General features: G+C 65.3%; 1 protein-coding gene across 8 annotated transcripts in view; it reads right to left on the bottom strand.

Moving 5' to 3' along the window:
• LOC142436562 (histone deacetylase 8-like) overlaps positions 1-18,283 on the bottom strand; it is a 158,786-nt gene that overhangs the window by 71,545 nt on the left and 68,958 nt on the right. The window contains exon 5 of one of the 8 annotated variants that reach the window (XM_075540133.1): positions 2,007-2,136. The exons of the other annotated variants lie outside the window; for them this stretch is intronic. Coding sequence (XP_075396248.1) covers positions 2,022-2,136 — 115 coding nt within the window. The 3' untranslated portion in view covers positions 2,007-2,021. Of the gene's footprint in view, positions 1-2,006; positions 2,137-18,283 lie in introns of those variants that run through there. 8 annotated transcript variants of the gene reach the window in all.

Below are 18,283 nucleotides of genomic sequence, written 5' to 3' on the forward strand. Positions count from 1 at the left end.
TGCGAGCATGTTTTCTTGATGTGCAATCACCCTTTACATGCAACTCTCTTATACATATGTGTTTCTGTGAATTTGTTTCTCAAATGCACCCAGACTAACATAAGCAGCGTGGAACGCATTTAAGAAGCCTAGACAAGGGCAGGGCAGGATATTCGGAGGGACTGGATCCAGAATTAAGAGAGGAAGGAGCCCTGGTGGCAAAACGGGCTGCTAGCTCCCTGTCCCAAGGGGGACAATGAGACTGCTGGCTCCCATGAAGATTTACAATCTTGAAAACTCCATATAGGGTCACTGTGGTTGGAATCTACTGGACGGCAGTGACCTTTTGGGAGTGAAGGTGGAAGCCACCAATGACTTCCTGCCATTGAGCCAAGGAGCCTCCGGAGAGTGTGTGAATTTCTGGAATGTAGTGAACAACCTCTGCACATCTGCTTTTCGTGCTGCCCAAGTCATGCCCTTGGCCTTTGCTTAAACATATTCATCCAGAAGTGAACCATCACAGCTGCTCCCTCGGGAAGCTGGGGGCTGAGCTCTCTGGTTCCACTCTGTCAGCATTTCTGGTCCGGGTACCTGCCCTCTGCCCCGGCACAGGCAATGTGCTTTTGGAAGCAATGCTCCCTGGGTAGTGGGTGTGATTTGCCTCCTCTGGCCTAACATGATGAATGCTGAGAGGTGGTGGATACTAGGGGGTTAAACTCTCTGAACTTTACCTAGCCCAGGGGAAAACTTATTATTTAAAGTAAGTTTTAGACAGAATCTTTAGAAAGATAAATTGTTAACTTTATGTACACAATTACTCCCCAACACATAGGCTCAACCTCATAGGCTGTGGATGACCTTGAGCAGGTGCTTAGTCACAATGGGTTTCTATCAGGATTGAGAGTTCAGCTCTCTCAACTCTCCAACTGGTTATTAGCACCATAGTCGCGTTTCTATTTATGTAATTACTTTGTTTTAAGGGGCAAAAGACTCCCAATTCAACTATATTTTATTAGGAACTCCTTTGCTAAGTTTTACACAAGAAAAAGGCACAAACCGCTGTTCTTGATGAAGGAAAGCATCCGCATAAGGCCAAAATGGTGTCAGAAGGACCCACAGCCACAGTGACTTAAATAAAATGACACCCATTCTGTCCTGCTGACTCTGACTCATAATGACTCTGTGTAGGGATCCTGAAGTTGCTACCTTTCCAGGAAGCAATAACCTCATCTTTCTCCTGTGGAATGACTAGTGGCTTTGAACCAGCGACCTTGCTCTTAATAGTCCAACACTATCCAGCATTACCACCTGGGCTCCTGAAAACTTAAACAAGACATAGAAAACAAACAACTTTGTCACAAAATTGTGACTGAAGACAGATCAATTCATGGAGTTTCAGGAGGGCCTGTGAGAGCATGAGCGGGACCTTCATTGGGATGTGCACACTACCGTATATCGTTGAGTCTGGCCCGGGGAGTGGACGCAAGCACACTGCCTGAGGGACAAGCTTTCCACTGCCAGTCAGCAGTAGGAAAGAACTCAATGGCGGCTGAATCTGTGGCCCCTCAAAATGGATGTAGGGTCTCCACATAGACTCTCACTGTGAGCCACAGCCTATTGCTCAAAATTTAAGCTCAAATAAGACTTAAACGCCAAACATTCTGTTTCCTTAAAATAGGGTACTTCCAGGATCAGCTAGAAGTCTGCATGACCTATCAGATCTCAACGCCAATCTCAAATCACTTCACATGATCCATTCTACCAGTCATGTCAAGGACAACTAGAGGTCTGCATGAGCAAGCCCATATAGCCTCCTCACTTACCCATTCAAGAGGCTGTGCCTGTATAACCTATGGACTAATACATTCCCATATGCCGTGGTTATGAAACCAACCATCATGCTGGAATAAGGACCAATCACGATGCAAGGGTCAGGGTCAATGGGAAAGCAAAATAGGGACTGTGGGGAGCCAAGAGGGGTCCCTTCACTCAATCCCTAAACCTGATCTAATGTCACTAGACTGGGGTCTTCCTCACCCGATTCATGATTGAAGTGAATTGTGCTTATTCAATCTTTGTTCTGCTTGCTGTCCTGCTGTGCTGCATCCTCTTCTTGCTTTTTTGTGCATGGCTCCCTCTGTTGTGGTGACAAATGGCCTGAGAGGGATTTGACATAGGGAGAAAGCCGACCCACATCAACTGTCACCAGAAGCAGACACTAAGTCCATTTCCCTCACCTCACAGAACTATGCACACCAGACACTGGTAGGGCTGCCTGGGAGGGGAACACTTAGTGCAGTGGTTCTCAACCTGTGGGTTGCGACCCCTTTGGGAGTCATATGACCCTTTCACAGGGCTCACCCAATTCATAACTGTAGCAAAATTACAGTGATGAAGTAGCAAGAAAATCATTTAATGGTTGGGGGAGGGGGGCATCACCACAACAAGAGGACCTGTATTAGGAAGGTTGAGAACCACTGCCAGAGTGTGTTTAGGACTTTGCTGCCCTCAAGGTCATCAGACATTCCTGAAGGCAGAGCCACTGCTGGAAGCCCTTATGGGAAATGGCCTGAAGACAGGTCCGAACCAACTCCACCCTCACCCTCCGAGATCCTAATCATAGGAGGCATAGAAATGCTCCCTGCCACTTCGAAGACTGTAAGTCCATGGGAGCAGAAAGCCTCCTCTTTCTCCCTTGGAGTGGTGGCTGGTGAGTTCAAACTGCTCACTTTATGGCTAACATAACCCACAGACCAGCTCCCCCTGAGCTCAGTTTGGTTTGCCGAACAGCCTTAGGCTTAGGGAGCCCCTGGGCTGGGGCACCACAGCCCTTAGGCTTAGGGAGCCCCACGCCTGGGGCGCCCCAGCCCTTAGGCTTAGGGAGCCCCTGGCCTGGGGCGCCACAGCCCTTACTCTTAGGGAGCCCCAGGCCTGGGGCGCCACAGCCCTTAAGCTTAGGGAGCCCCTGGCCTGGGGCACCACAGCCCTTACTCTTAGGGAGCCCCAGGCGTGGGGCGTCCCTGCCCTTAAGCTTAGGGAGCTCCTGGCCTGAGGCGCCCCAGCCCTTAGGCTTATGGAGCCCCAGGCGTGGGGCGTCCCTGCCCTTAGGTTTTGGGAGCCCCAGGCCCGGGCCTCCCCAGCCCTTAGGCTTTGGGAGCCCCGGGCCAGGCGCGCCCCAGCCCTAGGCTTAGGGAGCCCCAGGTTGGGGTGCTCCAACCCTTAAGCTTAGGGAGCCCCAGGCCTGGGACGCCCCAGCCCTTAGTTTTAGAAGCCTCAGGTCTGGGGCGCCCCAGCCCTTAGGCTTAGGGAGTCACAGGCCTGGGACGCATCAGCCCTTAGGTTTAAGGGGCCCCAGGAATGGGGCGCCCCAGCCCTTAGGCTTTGGGAGCCCGAGGCCTGGGGCGCCCCAGCCTTAAGGCTTTGGAAGCCCCAGGCCTGGGGCGCCCCAGCCCTTAGGCTTAGGGAGCCACAGGCCTGGGGCGCCACAGCCCTTAGGCTTAGGGAGCGCCTGGCCTCGTTCGCCACAGCCCTTAGGCTTAGGGAGCCCCAGGCCTGGGGCGCCCCTGCCCTTAGGTTTTGGGAGCCCCAGCCCGGGGCTCACCAGCCCTTAGGCTTTGGGAGCCCCAGGCCTGGGGCGCTCCAGACCTAGGCTTAGGGAGCCCAATGGCCTTTGGCGGCCAATCCCTTAGGCTTAGGGAGCCCCAGGCTGGGGTGCTCCAACCCTTAAGCTTAGGGAGCCCCAGGCCTGGGGAGCCCCAGCCCTTAGGCTTAGGGAGCCGCAGGCCTGGGAAGACCCAGCACTTAGTCTTGGAAGCCTCAGCTCTGGGGCGCCCCGGCCCTTAGTCTTAGGGAGACCTAGGACTGGGACGCATCAGCCATAGGCTTAGGGGGCGCCAGGCCTGGGGCGCCCCAGGCCTTAAGCTTACGGTGCCCCAGCATGGGTCGCCCCAGCCCTTAGGTTTGGGAGACCCAGGCCTGGGGCGCCCCAGCCCTTAGGCTTTGGTAGCCCCATGCCTGGGGCGCCCCAGGCTTTAGGCTTTGGGAGCCCCATGCCTGGGGTGCCCAACCCCTTAGGCTTAGGGAGCCACAGGCCTGGGGCGCCCCAGCCCTTAGGCTTTGGGAGCCCAGGCCTGGGGCGCGCCAGCCCTTAGACTTAGGGAGCCCCAGGCCTGGGGCGCCCCAGCCCTTAGGCTTAAGGAGCCCCTGGCCTCGGGTGCCACAGCCCTTAGGCTTAGGGAGCCCCAGGCCTGGGGCAGCCCAGCCTTTAAGCTAAGGGAGCACCTGGCCTGGGATGCCCCAGCCCTTAGGCTTGGATGCCTCAGGCCTGGGGCGCCCCTGCCCTTAAGTTTTGGGAGCCCCAGCCCGGAGCTCACCAGCCCTTAGGCTTTGGGAGACCCAGGCCTGGGGCGCTCAAGCCCTAGGCTTAGGGAGCCCCAGGTCTTTGGCAGACCATCCCTTAGGCTTATGGAGACCCAGGCTGGGGTGCTCCAACCCTTAAGCTTAGGGAGCCGCAGGCCTGGGGAGTCCCAGCCCTTAGGCTTAGGGAGCCGCAGGCCTGGGTCGCCCCAGCCCTTAGGGTTAGAGAGCCCCAGACATGCGGCGCCCCAGCAATTAGGCTTAGGGAGCCCCAGGCCTGGGGAGCCCCAGCCATTAGACTTAGGGAGCCCCAGGCCTGGGGCGCCCCAGCCCTTAGGCTTTGTGAGCCCCAGGCCTGGGACTCCTCATTCCTTGGGCTTTGGGAGTCCCAGGCCTGGGGCGCCGCAGCCCTTAGGCTTTGAGAGACCCAGGCCTGGGGCACCGCAGCCCTAAGGCTTAGGGAGCCCCAGGCCTGGGGCGCCCCAGCCCTGGGACGCCCCAGTCCTGGGACGCCCCAGTCCATAGCCTTAGGGAGCCCCAGGCCTGGGGCGCCCAGCCCTTAGGCTTAGTTAGCCCTAGTCTTGGGACGCCCCAGCTCTTAGGCTTTGGGAGCCCCAGGCCTAGGGCGCCCCAGCCCTGAGGCTTAGGGAGCTTCAGGCCTGGGGCGCCCCAGCCCTTAGGCTTAGGGAGCCCCTGGCATGGGGCACCCCAGCCCTTAGGCTGTGGGAGCCCCAGGCCTGGGGAGCCCCAGCCCTTAGGCTTAGGGAGCCCCAGGCCTAGGGCGCCCCAGCCCTTAGGCTTTGTGAGCCCCAGGCCTGGGACTCCTCATTCCTTGGGCTTTGGGAGCCCCAGGCCTCGGGCGCCCCAGCCCTTGGGCTTAGAGAGTCCCAGGCCTGGGGTGCCCCCGCCCTTACGCTTTGGGAGCCCCAGACTTGGGGCTCCCCTGCCCTTAGGCTTAGGGAGCCCCAGGCCAGGTGAGCCCCAGCTCTTTAACTAAGGGAGCCCCTGGCCTAGGGCGCCCCAACACTTAGGCTTAGGGAGCCCCAGGCCTGGGGTGCCCCAGCCCTTAGGCTTAGGGAGCCCCACCCTGGGGCGCCCCAGCCCTTCGGCTTAGGGAGCCCCAGGTCTGGGGTGCCCCAGCCCTTAGGATTTGGGAGCCCAAGGCCGTGGCGCCCAAGCCCTTAGGCTTTGGGAGCCCCAGACCTGGGTTGCTCCAGCCCTTAGGCATTGGGAGCCCAAGGACTGGGGCGGCCCAGCCCTTACGCTTTGAGAGCACCAGGAGTGGGATGCCCCAGCCCATAGGTTTTGGGAGCCCCAGCCCTGGGGTGCCCCAGCCCTTAGGCTTAAGTAGCCCCAGCCCTGGGGCGCCCCAGCCCTTAGGCTTTGGGAGCCCAAGGCCTGGGGCTCCCCAGCCCTTAGGCTTTGGGAGTCCCGGCCAACGGCGCCCCAGCCCTTAGGCTTTGGGAGCACCAGGACTGGGACACCCCAGCCCATAGGTTTTGGGAGCCCCAGACCCGGGGGCGCGCCAGCCCTTAGGCTTAAGTAGCCCCAGACCTGGGGCGCCCCAACCCTTAGGCTTTGGAACCCCAGGCCTGGGGCCCCCCAGCCTTAAGGCTTAGGGAGCCCCAGGCCTGGGGCGCCCCAGCCCTTAGACTTAGGGAGCCCCAGGCCTGGGGCGCCCCAGCCCTGGGACGCCCCAGCCCTTAGCCTTAGGGAGCCCCAGGCCTGGGGCGCCCAGCCCTTAGGCTTAGTTAGCCCTAGTCTTGGGACGCCCCAGCTCTTAGGCTTTGGGAGCCCCAGGCCTAGGGCGCCCCAGCCCTGAGGCTTAGGGAGCTTCAGGCCTGGGGCGCCCCAGCCCTAAGGCTTAGGGAGCCCCTGGCATGGGGCACCACAGCCCTTAGGCTGTGGGAGCCCAAGGCTTGGGGCGCCCCAGCCCTTAGGCTTAGGGAGCCCCAGGCCTGGGGCGCCCCAGCCCTTAGGCTTTGGAGCCCCAGGCCTGGGGCGTCCCAACCTTTAGGCTTTGGGAGCCCGATGCCTTGGCGCCCAAGCCCTTAGGCTTTGGGAGCCCCAGGCCTGGGACGACCCAGCCCTTAAGTTTAGGGAGCCCCAGGCCTGGGACGCCCCAGCCCTTAGGCTTGGGGCGCCCCAGGCCTGGGGCGCCCCAGCCCTTAGGCTTTGGGAGCCCCAGACCTGGGGCGCCCCAGCACTTAGGCTTTGGGAGCCCCAGACCTACGGCGCCCCAGCCCTTAGGCTTGGGAGCACCAGGACGGGGACGCCCCAGGCCATAGGTTTTGGGAGCCCCAGGCCTGGGGTGCCCCAGTCCTTAGGCTTAAGTAGCCCTAGACCTGGGGCGCCCCAGCCCTTAGGCTTTGGGAGCGCCAGGCCTGGGGCGCCCCCGTCGTTAGGCGTAAGGAGCCCCAGGCCTGGTGAGCCCCAGCTCTTAGACTTAGGGAGCCCCAGGCCAGGGTCGCCCCAGCCCTTAGATTTTGGGAGCCCGAGGCCGGGTCACCCCAGCCCTTAGTCTTAGGGAGCCCCAGGCCTGGTGCACCTCAGCCCTTAGGCTTTGGGAGCCCAAGGCATGGGACGCCAGAGCCCATAGGTTTTGGGAGCCCCAGACCTGTGGTGCCCCAGCCCTTAGGCTTTGGAACCCCAGGCATGGGGCGCCCCAGCCCTTAGGCTTTGGGAGCCCCAGGCCTGGGGCGCCCCAGCCCTTAAGTTTAGGGAGCCCCAGGCCTGGGACGCCCCAGCCCTTAGGCTTGGGGAGCCCCAGGCCTGGGGCGCCCCAGCCCTTAGGCTTTGGGAGCCCCAGACCTGGGGCGCCCCAGCCCTTAGGCTTTGGGAGCATCAGGCCTGTTGCGCCCCACCCCTTAGGATTTGGGAGCCCCAGGCCTGGGGCGCCCCAGCCCTTGGGCTTAGAAAGCCCCAGGCCTGGGGCGCCCCAGCCCTTGAGCTTAGAGAACCCCAGGCTTGGGGCGCCCCAGCCCTTCGGCTTAGGGAGCTCCAAGCATGGGGCGCCCCCACACTTAGACTTTGGGAGCCCGAGGCCGGGTCGCCCTAGACCTTAGGCTTAGGGAGCCCAGGCCTGAGGCGCCCCATTCCTTAGGCTTTGGGAGCCCCAGGCTTGGGGCGCCCCAGCCCTTAGGCTTTGGGAGCCCCAGGCTTGGGGCGCCCCAGCCCTTAGGCTTTGGGAGCCCCAGGCCCGGGGTGCCCCAGCCCTTAGGTTTTGGGAGCCCCAGGCCCGGGGCTCCCCAGCTCTTAGGTTTTGGGAGCCCCAGGCCCGGGGCTCCCCAGCCCTTAGGCTTTGGGAGCCCCAGGCCTGGGGCGTCGCAGCCCTTAGGCTTAGGGAGCCCCAGTCCTGGGGTGCCCCAGCCGTGGGTCGCCCCAGCCTTTAGCCTTAGGGAGCCCTAGGACTGGGGCGCCCAGCCCTTAGGCTTCATTAGCCCCAGTCCTGGGGCGCTCCAACCCATAGGCTTGGGAGCCCCAGGCCTAGGGCGCCCCAGCCCTTAGGCTTAGGGAGCCTCAGGCCTGGGGCGCCGCAGCCCTTAGGCTTAGGGAGCCCCAGGCCTGGGGCGCCCAGCCCTTAGGCTTTGGGAGCACCAGGACTGGGACGCCCCAGCCCATAGGTTTTTTGAGCCCCAGGCCTGGGGCTCCCCAGGACTGGGGCTCCCCAGCCCTTAGGCTTAAGTAGCCACAGACCTGGGGCGCCCGAGCCCTTAGGCTTAGGGAGCCCCATGCATGGGGCGTCCCAGCCCTTAGGCTTAGGGTTCCCCAGGCCTGGGACGCCTCAGCCCTTGGGCATTGGGAGCCCCAGGCCTGGGGCGCCCCAGCCCTTAGGCTTTGGGAGCCCCAGGCCTGGTGAGCCCCAGCTCATAGATTAGGGAGCCCCTGGCCTGAGGCGCCCCAGCATTTAGGCTTAGGGAGCCACAGGCCTGGTGCGCCCCAGCAAATAGGCTTAGGGAACCCCAGGCCTGGGTCGCCCCAGCCCTTAGGGTTAGAGAGCCCCAGACATGCGGCGCCCCAGCAATTAGGCTTAGGGAGTCCCAGGCCTGGGGCGCCCCAGCCATTAGACTTAGGGAGCCCCAGGCCTGGGGCGCCCCAGCCCTTAGGCTTTGTGAGCCCCAGGCCTGGGACTCCTCATTCCTTGGGCTTTGGGAGTCCCAGGCCTGGGGCGACCCAGCCCTTGGGCTTAGAGAGCCCCAGGCCTGGGGCGCTGCAGCCCTTAGGCTTTGAGAGACCCAGGCCTGGGGCACCGCAGCCCTAAGGCTTAGGGAGCCCCAGACGTGGGGCGCCCCAGCCCTGGGACGCCCCAGCCCTTAGCCTTAGGGAGCCCCAGGCCTGGGGCGCCCAGCCCTTAGGCTTAGTTAGCCCCAGTCCTGGGACGCCCCAGCTCTTAGGCTTTGGGAGCCCCAGGCCTAGGGCGCCCCAGCCCTTAGGCTGTGGGAGCCCAAGGCTTGGGGCGCCCCAGCCCTTAGGCTTAGGGAGCCCCAGGCCTGGGGCGTCCCAACCCTTGGGCTTTGGGAGCCCGATGCCGTGGTGCCCAAGCCCTTAGGCTTTGGGAGCCCCAGGCGTGGGGCGCCCCAGCCCTTAGGTTTTGGGAGCACAAGGCCTGAGGCGCCCCAGCACTTAGGCTTTGGGAGCCCCAGATCTACGGCGCCCCAGCCCTTAGGCTTTGGGAGCACCAGGACTGGGACGCCCCAAGCCATAGGTTTTGGGAGCCCCAGGCCTGGGGCGCCCCAGCCCTTAAGCTTAAGTAGCCCTAGACCTGGGGCGCCCCAGCCCTTAGGCTTTGGGAGGGCCAGGCCTGGGGCGCCCCCGTCGTTAGGCGTAAGGAGCCCCAGGCCTGGTGAGCCCCAGCTCTTAGACTTAGGGAGCCCCAGTCCAGGGTCGCCCCAGCCCTTAGACTTTGGGAGCCCGAGGCCGGGTCGCCCCAGCCCTTAGTCTTAGGGAGCCCCAGGCCTGGTGCGCCTCAGCCCTTAGGCTTTTGAAACCCAAGGCATGGGACGCCCCAGCCCATAGGTTTTGGGAGCCCCAGGCCTGTGGTGCCCCAGCCCTTAGGCTTTGGAACCCCAGGCATGGGGCGCCCCAGCCCTTAAGCTTTGGGAGCCCCAGGCCTGGGGCGCCCCAGCCCTTAAGTTTAGGGAGCCCCAGGCTTGGGACGCCACAGCCCTTAGGCTTGGGGAGCCGCAGGCCTGGGGCGCCCCAGCCCTTAGGCTTTGGGAGCCCTAGACCTGGGGCGCCCCAGCCCTTAGGCTTTGGGAGCGCGAGGCCTGTGGCGCCCCACCCCTTAGGATTTGGGAGCCCCAGGCCTGGGGCGCCCCAGCCCTTGGGCTTAGAGAGCCCCAGGCCAGGGTCGCCCCAGCCCTTAGATTTTGGGAGCCCGAGGCCGGGTCACCCCAGCCCTTAGTCTTAGGGAGCCCCAGGCCTGGTGCACCTCAGCCCTTAGGCTTTGGGAGCCCAAGGCATGGGACGCCAGAGCCCATAGGTTTTGGGAGCCCCAGGCCTGTGGTGCCCCAGCACTTAGGCTTTGGAACCCCAGGCATGGGGCGCCCCAGCCCTTAGGCTTTGGGAGCCCCAGGCCTGGGGCGCCCCAGCCCTTAAGTTTAGGGAGCCCCAGGCCTGGTACGCCCCAGCCCTTAGGCTTGGGGAGCCCCAGGCCTGGGGCGCCCCAGCCCTTAGGCTTTGGGAGCCCCAGATCTGGGGCGCCCCAGCCCTTAGGCTTTGGGAGCGTCAGGCCTGTTGCGCCCCACCCCTTAGGATTTGGGAGCCCCAGGCCTGGGGCGACCCAGCCCTTGGGCTTAGAGAGCCCCAGGCCTGGGGCGCCCCAGCCCTTGAGCTTAGAGAACCCCAGGCTTGGGACGCCCCAGCCCTTCGGCTTAGGGAGCTCCAAGCATGGGGCGCCCCCACACTTAGATTTTGGGAGCCCGAGGCCGGGTCGCCCTAGACCTTAGGCTTAGGGACCCCAGGCCTGAGGCGCCCCATTCCTTAGGCTTTGGGAGCCCCAGGCTTGGGGCGCCCCAGCCCTTAGGCTTTGGGAGCCCAAGGCTTGGGGCACCCCAGCCCTTAGGCTTTGGGAGCCCCAGGCCCGGGGTGCCCCAGCCCTTAGGTTTTGGGAGCCCCAGGCCTGGGGCTCCCCAGCCCTTAGGCTTTGGGAGCCCCAGGCCTGGGGCGTCGCAGCCCTTAGGCTTAGGGAGCCCCAGTCCTGGGGTGCCCCAGCCCTGGGTCGCCCCAGCCTTTAGCCTTAGGGAGCCCTAGGCCTGGGGCGCCCAGCCCTTAGGCTTCATTAGCCCCAGTCCTGGGGCGCTCCAACCCATAGGCTTGGGAGCCCCAGGCCTAGGGCGCCCCAGCCCTTAGGCTTAGGGAGCCTCAGGCCTGGGGCGCCGCAGCCCTTAGGCTTAGGGAGCCCCAGGCCTGGGGTGCCCAGCCCTTAGGCTTTGGGAGCACCAGGACTGGGACGCCCCAGCCCATAGGTTTTTTGAGCCCCAGGCCTGGGGCTCCCCAGGCCTGGGGCTCCCCAGCCCTTAGGCTTAAGTAGCCACAGACCTGGGGCGCCCGAGCCCTTAGGCTTAGGGAGCCCCATGCATGGGGCGTCCCAGCCCTTAGGCTTAGGGTTCCCCAGGCCTGGGACGCCTCAGCCCTTGGGCATTGGGAGCCCCAGGCCTGGGGCGCCCCAGCCCTTAGGCTTTGGGAGCCCCAGGCCTGGTGAGCCCCAGCTCTTAGATTAGGGAGCCCCTGGCCTGAGGCGCCCCAGCATTTTGGCTTAGGGAGCCACAGGCCTGGTGCGCCCCAGCAAATAGGCTTAGGGAACCCCAGGCCTGGGTCGCCCCAGCCTTTAGGGTTAGAGAGCCCCAGACATGCGGCGCCCCAGCAATTAGGCTTAGGGAGCCCCAGGCCTGGGGCGCCCCAGCCATTAGACTTAGGGAGCCCCAGGCCTGGGGCGCCCCATCCCTTAGGCTTTGTGAGCCCCAGGCCTGGGACTCCTCATTCCTTGGGCTTTGGGAGTCCCAGGCCTGGGGCGACCCAGCCCTTGGGCTTAGAGAGCCCCAGGCCTGGGGCGCCGCAGCCCTTAGGCTTTGAGAGACCCAGGCCTGGGGCACCGCAGCCCTAAGGCTTAGGGAGCCCCAGACGTGGGGCGCCCCAGCCCTGGGACGCCCCAGCCCTTAGCCTTAGGGAGCCCCAGGCCTAGGGCGCCCCAGCCCTTAGGCTGTGGGAGCCCAAGGCTTGGGGCGCCCCAGCCCTTATGCTTAGGGAGGCCCAGGCCTGGGGCGTCCCAACCCTTGGGCTTTGGGAGCCTGATGCCGTGGTGCCCAAGCCCTTAGGCTTTGGGAGCCCCAGGCGTGGGGCGCCCCAGCCCTTAGGTTTTGGGAGCACAAGGCCTGTGGCGCCCCAGCACTTAGGCTTTGGGAGCCCCAGATCTACGGCGCCCCAGCCCTTAGGCTTTGGGAGCACCAGGCCTGGGACGCCCCAAGCCATAGGTTTTGGGAGCCCCAGGCCTGGGGCGCCCCAGCCCTTAGGCTTAAGTAGCCCTAGACCTGGGGCGCCCCAGCCCTTAGGCTTTGGGAGGGCCAGGCCTGGGGCGCCCCCGTCGTTAGGCGTAAGGAGCCCCAGGCCTGGTGAGCCCCAGCTCTTAGACTTAGGGAGCCCCAGTCCAGGGTCGCCCCAGCCCTTAGACTTTGGGAGCCCGAGGCCGGGTCGCCCCAGCCCTTAGTCTTAGGGAGCCCCAGGCCTGGTGCGCCTCAGCCCTTAGGCTTTTGGAGCCCAAGGCATGGGACGCCCCAGCCCATAGGTTTTGGGAGCCCCAGGCCTGTGGTGCCCCAGCCCTTAGGCTTTGGAACCCCAGGCATGGGGCGCCCCAGCCCTTAAGCTTTGGGAGCCCCAGGCCTGGGGCGCCCCAGCCCTTAAGTTTAGGGAGCCCCAGGCCTGGGACGCCCCAGCCCTTAGGCTTGGGGAGCCGCAGGCCTGGGGCGCCCCAGCCCTTAGGCTTTGGGAGCCCCAGACCTGGGGCGCCCCAGCCCTTAGGCTTTGGGAGCGCGAGGCCTGTGGCGCCCCACCCCTTAGGATTTGGGAGGCCCAGGCCTGGGGCGCCCCAGCCCTTGGGCTTAGAGAGCCCCAGGCCTGAGGCGCCCCAGCCCTTGAGCTTAGAGAACCCCAGGCTTGGGACGCGACAGCCCTTCGGCTTAGGGAGCTCGAAGCTTGGGGCGCCCCTACACTTAGGCTTAGGAAGCCCGAGGCCTGAGTCTCCCCAGACCTTAGGCTTAGGGAGCCCCAGACCTGAGGCGCCCCATTCCTTAGGCTTTGGGAGCCCCAGGCTTGGGGCGCCCCAGCCCTTAGGCTTTGGGAGCCCCAGGTTTGGGGTGCCCCAGCCCTTAGGCTTTGGGAGCCCCAGGCCGTGGGGGCCCCAGCCCTTAGGCTTAGGGAGCGCCAGGCCAGGGTCGCCCCTGCCCTTAGACTTAGAGAGCCCCAGACCTGGGGCCCCCCAGCAATTAGGCTTAGGGAGCCCAAGGCCTGGGGCATCCCAGCCCTCAGTATTTGGTATGGCCAGACCTGGGGCGCCCCAGCCATTAGTCTTAGGGAGCCCCAGGCCTGGGTCGCCCCAGCCCTTAGGCTTGGGGAGCCCCAGGCCTGGGGCGCCCCAGCCCTTAGGCTTTGATAGCTCCAGGTCTGGGGCGCCCCAGCCCTTAGTCTTAGTTAGCCCCAGGCCTGGGGTACCCCAGCCCTAAGGCTTTGCGAGCCCCAGGTCTGGGGCGCCCCAGCCCTAACGCTTAGGGAGCCCCAGACCTGGGGCACCCCAGCCCTTAGGCTTACGGAGCCCCAGGCCTGGGTCGCCCTAGCCCTTAGATGTTGGGAGCCCGAGGCCAGGTCGCCCCAGCCCTTAGTCTTTGGGAGCCCCAGACCTGGTTCGCCCCAGACATTAAGATTTGGGAGCCCCAGGCCTGGGGCTCCTCAGCCATTAGGCTTTGGGAGGCCCAGGCCTGGGACGCCCCTGCCCATAGGTTTTGGGGCCCCCAGGCCTGCGGCGCCCCAACCCTTAGGCTTTGGAACCCCAGGCATGGGGCGCCCCAGCCCTTAGGCTTTGGGAGGCCCCGGCCTGGTGCACCCAGTCCTTAGACTTAGGGAGAACCAGGCTTGGGACACCCCAGCCCTTATGCTTAGGGAGCCCCAGTCCTGGGACGACCCAGGCTTAAGCTTAGGGAGCCCCAGACCTGGGGCGCCCCAGCCCTTAGGATTAGGGAGCCCGAGGCCTAGGGCGTCCCAGCCCTTAGGCTTAGGGAGTCCCAGGCCTGGGTCGCGCCAGCCCTTAGGCTTAGGGTGCCCCAGGCCTGGGACGCCTCAGCCCTTGGGCTTTGGGAGCACCAGGCCTGGGGAGCCCCAGCCCTTAGGCTTAGGGAGCCCCAGGCCTGGGGCGCCCCAGCCCGTAGGATTTGGGAGCCGCAGGCCTGGTGAGCCCCAGCAATTAGGCTTAGGGAGCACTAGGCCTGGGTGGCCCCAGCCCTTAGGCTTAGAGAGCCCCAGACATGCGCCGACCCAGCAATTAGGCTTAGGGACTCCCAGGCCTGGGGCGCCCCAGCCCTTAGGCTTAGGGAGCCCCAGGCCTGGGGCGCCCCAGCCCTTACGCTTTGGGAGCCCGAGGCCTGGGGCGCCGCAGCCCTTAGGCTTAGGGAGCCCCAGACCTGGGGCGCCCCAGCCTTTAGCCTTAGGGAGCCCCAGGCCTGGGGCGCCCAGCCCTTATTCTTAGTTAGCCCCAGTCCTGGGGTGCCCCAGCCCTTATTCTTAGTTAGCCTCAGGCCTAGGGCGCCCCACCCCTTACGCTTAAGGAGCCTCAGGCCTGGGGCGCCCCAGCCCTAAGGCTTAGGGAGCCCCTGGCATGGGGCACCCCAGCCCTTAGGCTGTGGGAGCCCCAGGCCTGGGGCGCCCCAGTCCTTAGGCTTTGGGAGCCCAAGGCCTGGGGCTCCCCAGCCCTTAGGCTTTGGGAGTCCCGGCCTACGGCGCCCCAGCCCTTAGGCTTTGGGAGCACCAGGACTGGGACACCCCAGCCCATAGGTTTTGGGAGCCCCAGGACCGGGGGCGCGCCAGCCCTTAGGCTTAAGTAGCCCCAGACCTGGGGCGCCCCAACCCTTAGGCTTTGGAACCCCAGGCCTGGGGCTCCCCAGCCCTTAGGCTTAGGGAGCCCCAGGCCTGGGGCTCCCCAGCCATTAGGCTTTGGGAGCCCCAGGCAAGGGACGCCCAAGCCCATAGGTTTTGGGAGCGCGAGGCCTGGGGCGCCCCTGCCATTAGCCGTAGGGAGCCCCAGGCCTGGTGAGCCCCAACTCTTAGGCTTAGGGAGCCCCAGGCCAGGTTCGCCCCAGCCCTTAGGCTTATTGAGCCCCAGACCTGGGGCGCCCCAGCAAGTAAGCTAGGGAGCCCTAGGCCTGGGTCGCCCCAGCCCTTAGGTTTAGAAAGCCCCAGACCTGGGGCGACCCAGCAATTAGGCTTAGGGAGCCCCAGGCCTGGGGTGCCCCAGCCCATAGGATTAGGGATGCCCAGGCCTGGGGTGCCCCAGCCCTTAGGTTTTGGGAACCCCAATCCTGGGGCGCCCCAGCCCTTAGGCTTAGGGAGCCCCAGGCCTGGGTCGCCCCTGCTCTGCGGCTTAGGTTGCCCCAGGCCAGGGGCGCCCCAGACCTTACACTTTGGGAGCCCCAGGCCTGGGGCGCCCCAGCCCTTAGGCTTTGGGAGCCCCAGGCCCGGGCGCCCCCGCCCTTAGGCGTAGGGAGCCCCAGGCCTGGTGAGCCCCAGCTCTTAGATTTAGGGAGCCCCTGGCCTGGGGCCCCACAGCACTTAGTCTTAGGGAGCCCCATGCCTGGGGCGCCCCAGCACTTAGGCTTAGGAAGCCCCAGGCCTGGCGCGCCTCAGCCCTTAGGCTTTGGGAGCCCCAGGCATGAGGCGCCTCAGCCTTTAGGCTTTCGGAGACCCAGGCCTGGGGCACCCCAGCCCTTAGGATTTGGGAACCCCAGGCCAGGGGCGCACCAGCCCTTAGGCTTAGGGAGCCCCAAGCCTGGGGCGCCCCAGCCCTTAGGCTTAGGGAGCCCCAGGACTGAGGCGCCCCGGCCTTTAGGCTTTGGGAGCTCCAGGCCTGGGGAGCCCCAGCACTTAGGCTTAGGGATCCCGAGGCCTCAGGCGCCCCAGCCCTTAGGCTTAGGGAGCCCCAGGCCTGGGGCGCCCAAGCCCTTAGGCTTTGGGAGCCCCAGGCCTGGGACGCCCCAGCCCTTAGGCTTTGGGAACCCCAGGGCTGGGGCGACCCAGCCCTTAGTCTTTGGGATCTCCTGGCCTGGGCCGCCCCAGCCCTTAAACTTAGGGAGCCCCATCCTGGGACGCCCCAGCCCTTAGGATTAGGGTGCCCCAGGCCTGGGGCGCCGCAGCCCTTAGGCTTAGGGAGCCCCAGACCTGGGGCGCCCATCCCTTAGGCTTAGTTAGCCCCAGTCCTGGGGTGCCCCAGCCCTTAGGCTTTGGGAGACCCAGGCCTAGGGCGCCCCAGCCCTTAGGCTTAGGTAGCCTCAGGCCTGGGGCGCCCCAGCCCTAAGGCTTACGGAGCCCCTGGCATGGGGCACCCCAGCCCTTAGGCTGTGGGAGCCCCAGGCCTGGGGCGCCCCAGCCCTTAGGCTTAGGGAGCCCCAGGCGTAGGGCGCCCCAGCCATTAGGCTTTGGGAGACCCAGGCCAGGGACGCCCAAGCCCATAGGTTTTGGGAGCGCCAGGCCTGAGGCGCCGCCGCCATTAGGCTTAGGGAGCCCCAGGTCTGGGGCGCCCCAGCCCTTAGGCTTTGTGAGCCCCAGGCCTGGGACTCCTCATTCCTTGGGCTTTGGGAGCCCCAGGCCTCGGGCGCCCCAGCCCTTGGGCATAGAGAGTCCCAGGCCTGGGGTGCCCAGCCCTTAGGCTTCGGGAGCCCCAGGCCTGGGGTGCCCCCGCCCTTACGCTTTGGGAGCCCCAGACTTGGGGCTCCCCTGCCCTTAGGCTTAGGGAGCCCCAGGCCAGGTGAGCCCCAGCTCTTTAACTAAGGGAGCCCCTGGCCTGGGGCGCCCCAACACTTAGGCTTAGGGAGCCCCAGGCCTGGGGTGCCCCAGCCCTTAGGCTTAGGGAGCCCCACCCTGGGGCGCCCCAGCCCTTCGGCTTAGGGAGCCCCAGGTCTGGGGTGCCCCAGCCCTTAGGATTTGGGAGCCCGAGGCCGTGGCGCCCAAGCCCTTAGGCTTTGGGAGCCCCAGACCTGGGTTGCTCCAGCCCTTAGGCATTGGGAGCCCAAGGACTGGGGCGCCCCAGCCCTTACGCTTTGGGAGCACCAGGAGTGGGATGCCCCAGCCCATAGGTTTTGGGAGCCCCAGCCCTGGGGTGCCCCAGCCCTTAGGCTTAAGTAGCCCCAGCCCTGGGGCGCCCCAGCCCTTAGGCTTTGGGAGCCCAAGGCCTGGGGCTCCCCAGCCCTTAGGCTTTGGGAGTCCCGGCCTACGGCGCCCCAGCCCTTAGGCTTTGGGAGCACCAGGACTGGGACACCCCAGCCCATAGGTTTTGGGAGCCCCAGGCCCGGGGGCGCGCCAGCCCTTAGGCTTAAGTAGCCCCAGACCTGGGGCGCCCCAACCCTTAGGCTTTGGAACCCCAGGCCTGGGGCCCCCCAGCCTTAAGGCTTAGGGAGCCCCAGGCCTGGGGCGCCCCAGCCCTTAGGCTTAGGGAGCCCCAGGCCTGGGGCGCCCCAGCCCTTAGGCTTTGGGAGCGCCAGGCCTGTGGCGCCGCAGCCCTTAGGATTTAGGAGCCCAGGCCTGCGGCGCCCTAACCCTTAAGCTTTTGGAGCCCCAGGCCTGGGGCTCCCCAGCCCTTAGGCTTAGGGAGCCCCAGGCCTGGGGCTCCCCAGCCATTAGGCTTTGGGAGCCCCAGGCAAGGGACGCCCAAGCCCATAGGTTTTGGGAGCGCCAGGCCTGGGGCGCCCCCGCCATTAGCCGTAGGGAGCCCCAGGCCTGGTGAGCCCTTACTCTTAGGCTTAGGGAGCCCCAGGCCAGGGTCGCCCCAGCCCTTAGGCTTATTGAGCCCCAGACCTGGGGCGCCCCAGCAAGTAAGCTAGGGAGCCCTGGCCTGGGTCGCCCCAGCCCTTAGGTTTAGAAAGCCCCAGACCTGGGGCGACCCAGCAATTAGGCTTAGGGAGCCCCAGGCCTGGGGTGCCCCAGCCCATAGGATTAGGGATGCCCAGGCCTGGGGTGCCCCAGCCCTTAGGTTTTGGGAACCCCAGTCCTGGGGCACCCCAGCCCTTAGGATTTGGGAGCCCCAGGCCAGGGGCGCCCCAGCCCTTAGGCTTAGGGAGCCCCAGGCCCGTCGCCCCAGCCTTTAAGCTTTGGGAGCCCCAAGCCTGGGGCGCCCCAGCCCTTAGGCTTAGGGAGCCCCAGGGCTGAGGCGCCCCGGCCTTTAGGCTTTGGGAGCTCCAGGCCTGGGGCGCCCCAGCACTTAGGCTTAGGGATCCCGAGGCCTCAGGCGCTCCAGCCCTTAGGCTTAGGGAGCCCCAGGCCTGGGGCGCCCAAGCCCTTAGGGTTTGGGAGCCCCAGGCCTGGGACCCCCCAGCCCTTAGGCTTTGGGAACCCCAGGGCTGGGGCGACCCAGCCCTTAGTCTTTGGGATCTCCTGGCCTGGGCCGCCCCAGCCCTTAAACTTAGGGAGCCCCATCCTGGGGCGCCCCAGCCCTTAGGATTAGGGTGCCCCAGGCCTGGGGCACCGCAGCCCTTAGGCTTAGGTAGCCTCAGGCCTGGGCGCCCCAGCCCTAAGGCTTAGGGAGCCCCTGGCATGGGGCACCCCAGCCATTAGGCTTTGGGAGCCCCAGGCCAGGGACGCCCAAGCCCATAGGTTTTGGGAGCGCCAGGCCTGAGGCGCCGCCTCCATTAGGCTTAGGGAGCCCCAGGTCTGGGGCGCCCCAGCCCTTAGGCTTTGTGAGCCCCAGGCCTGGGAC

This window comes from Tenrec ecaudatus, unplaced genomic scaffold, assembly GCF_050624435.1.
Source record: "Tenrec ecaudatus isolate mTenEca1 unplaced genomic scaffold, mTenEca1.hap1 Scaffold_413, whole genome shotgun sequence".
Classification (NCBI taxonomy): Eukaryota; Metazoa; Chordata; class Mammalia; order Afrosoricida; family Tenrecidae; genus Tenrec; species Tenrec ecaudatus.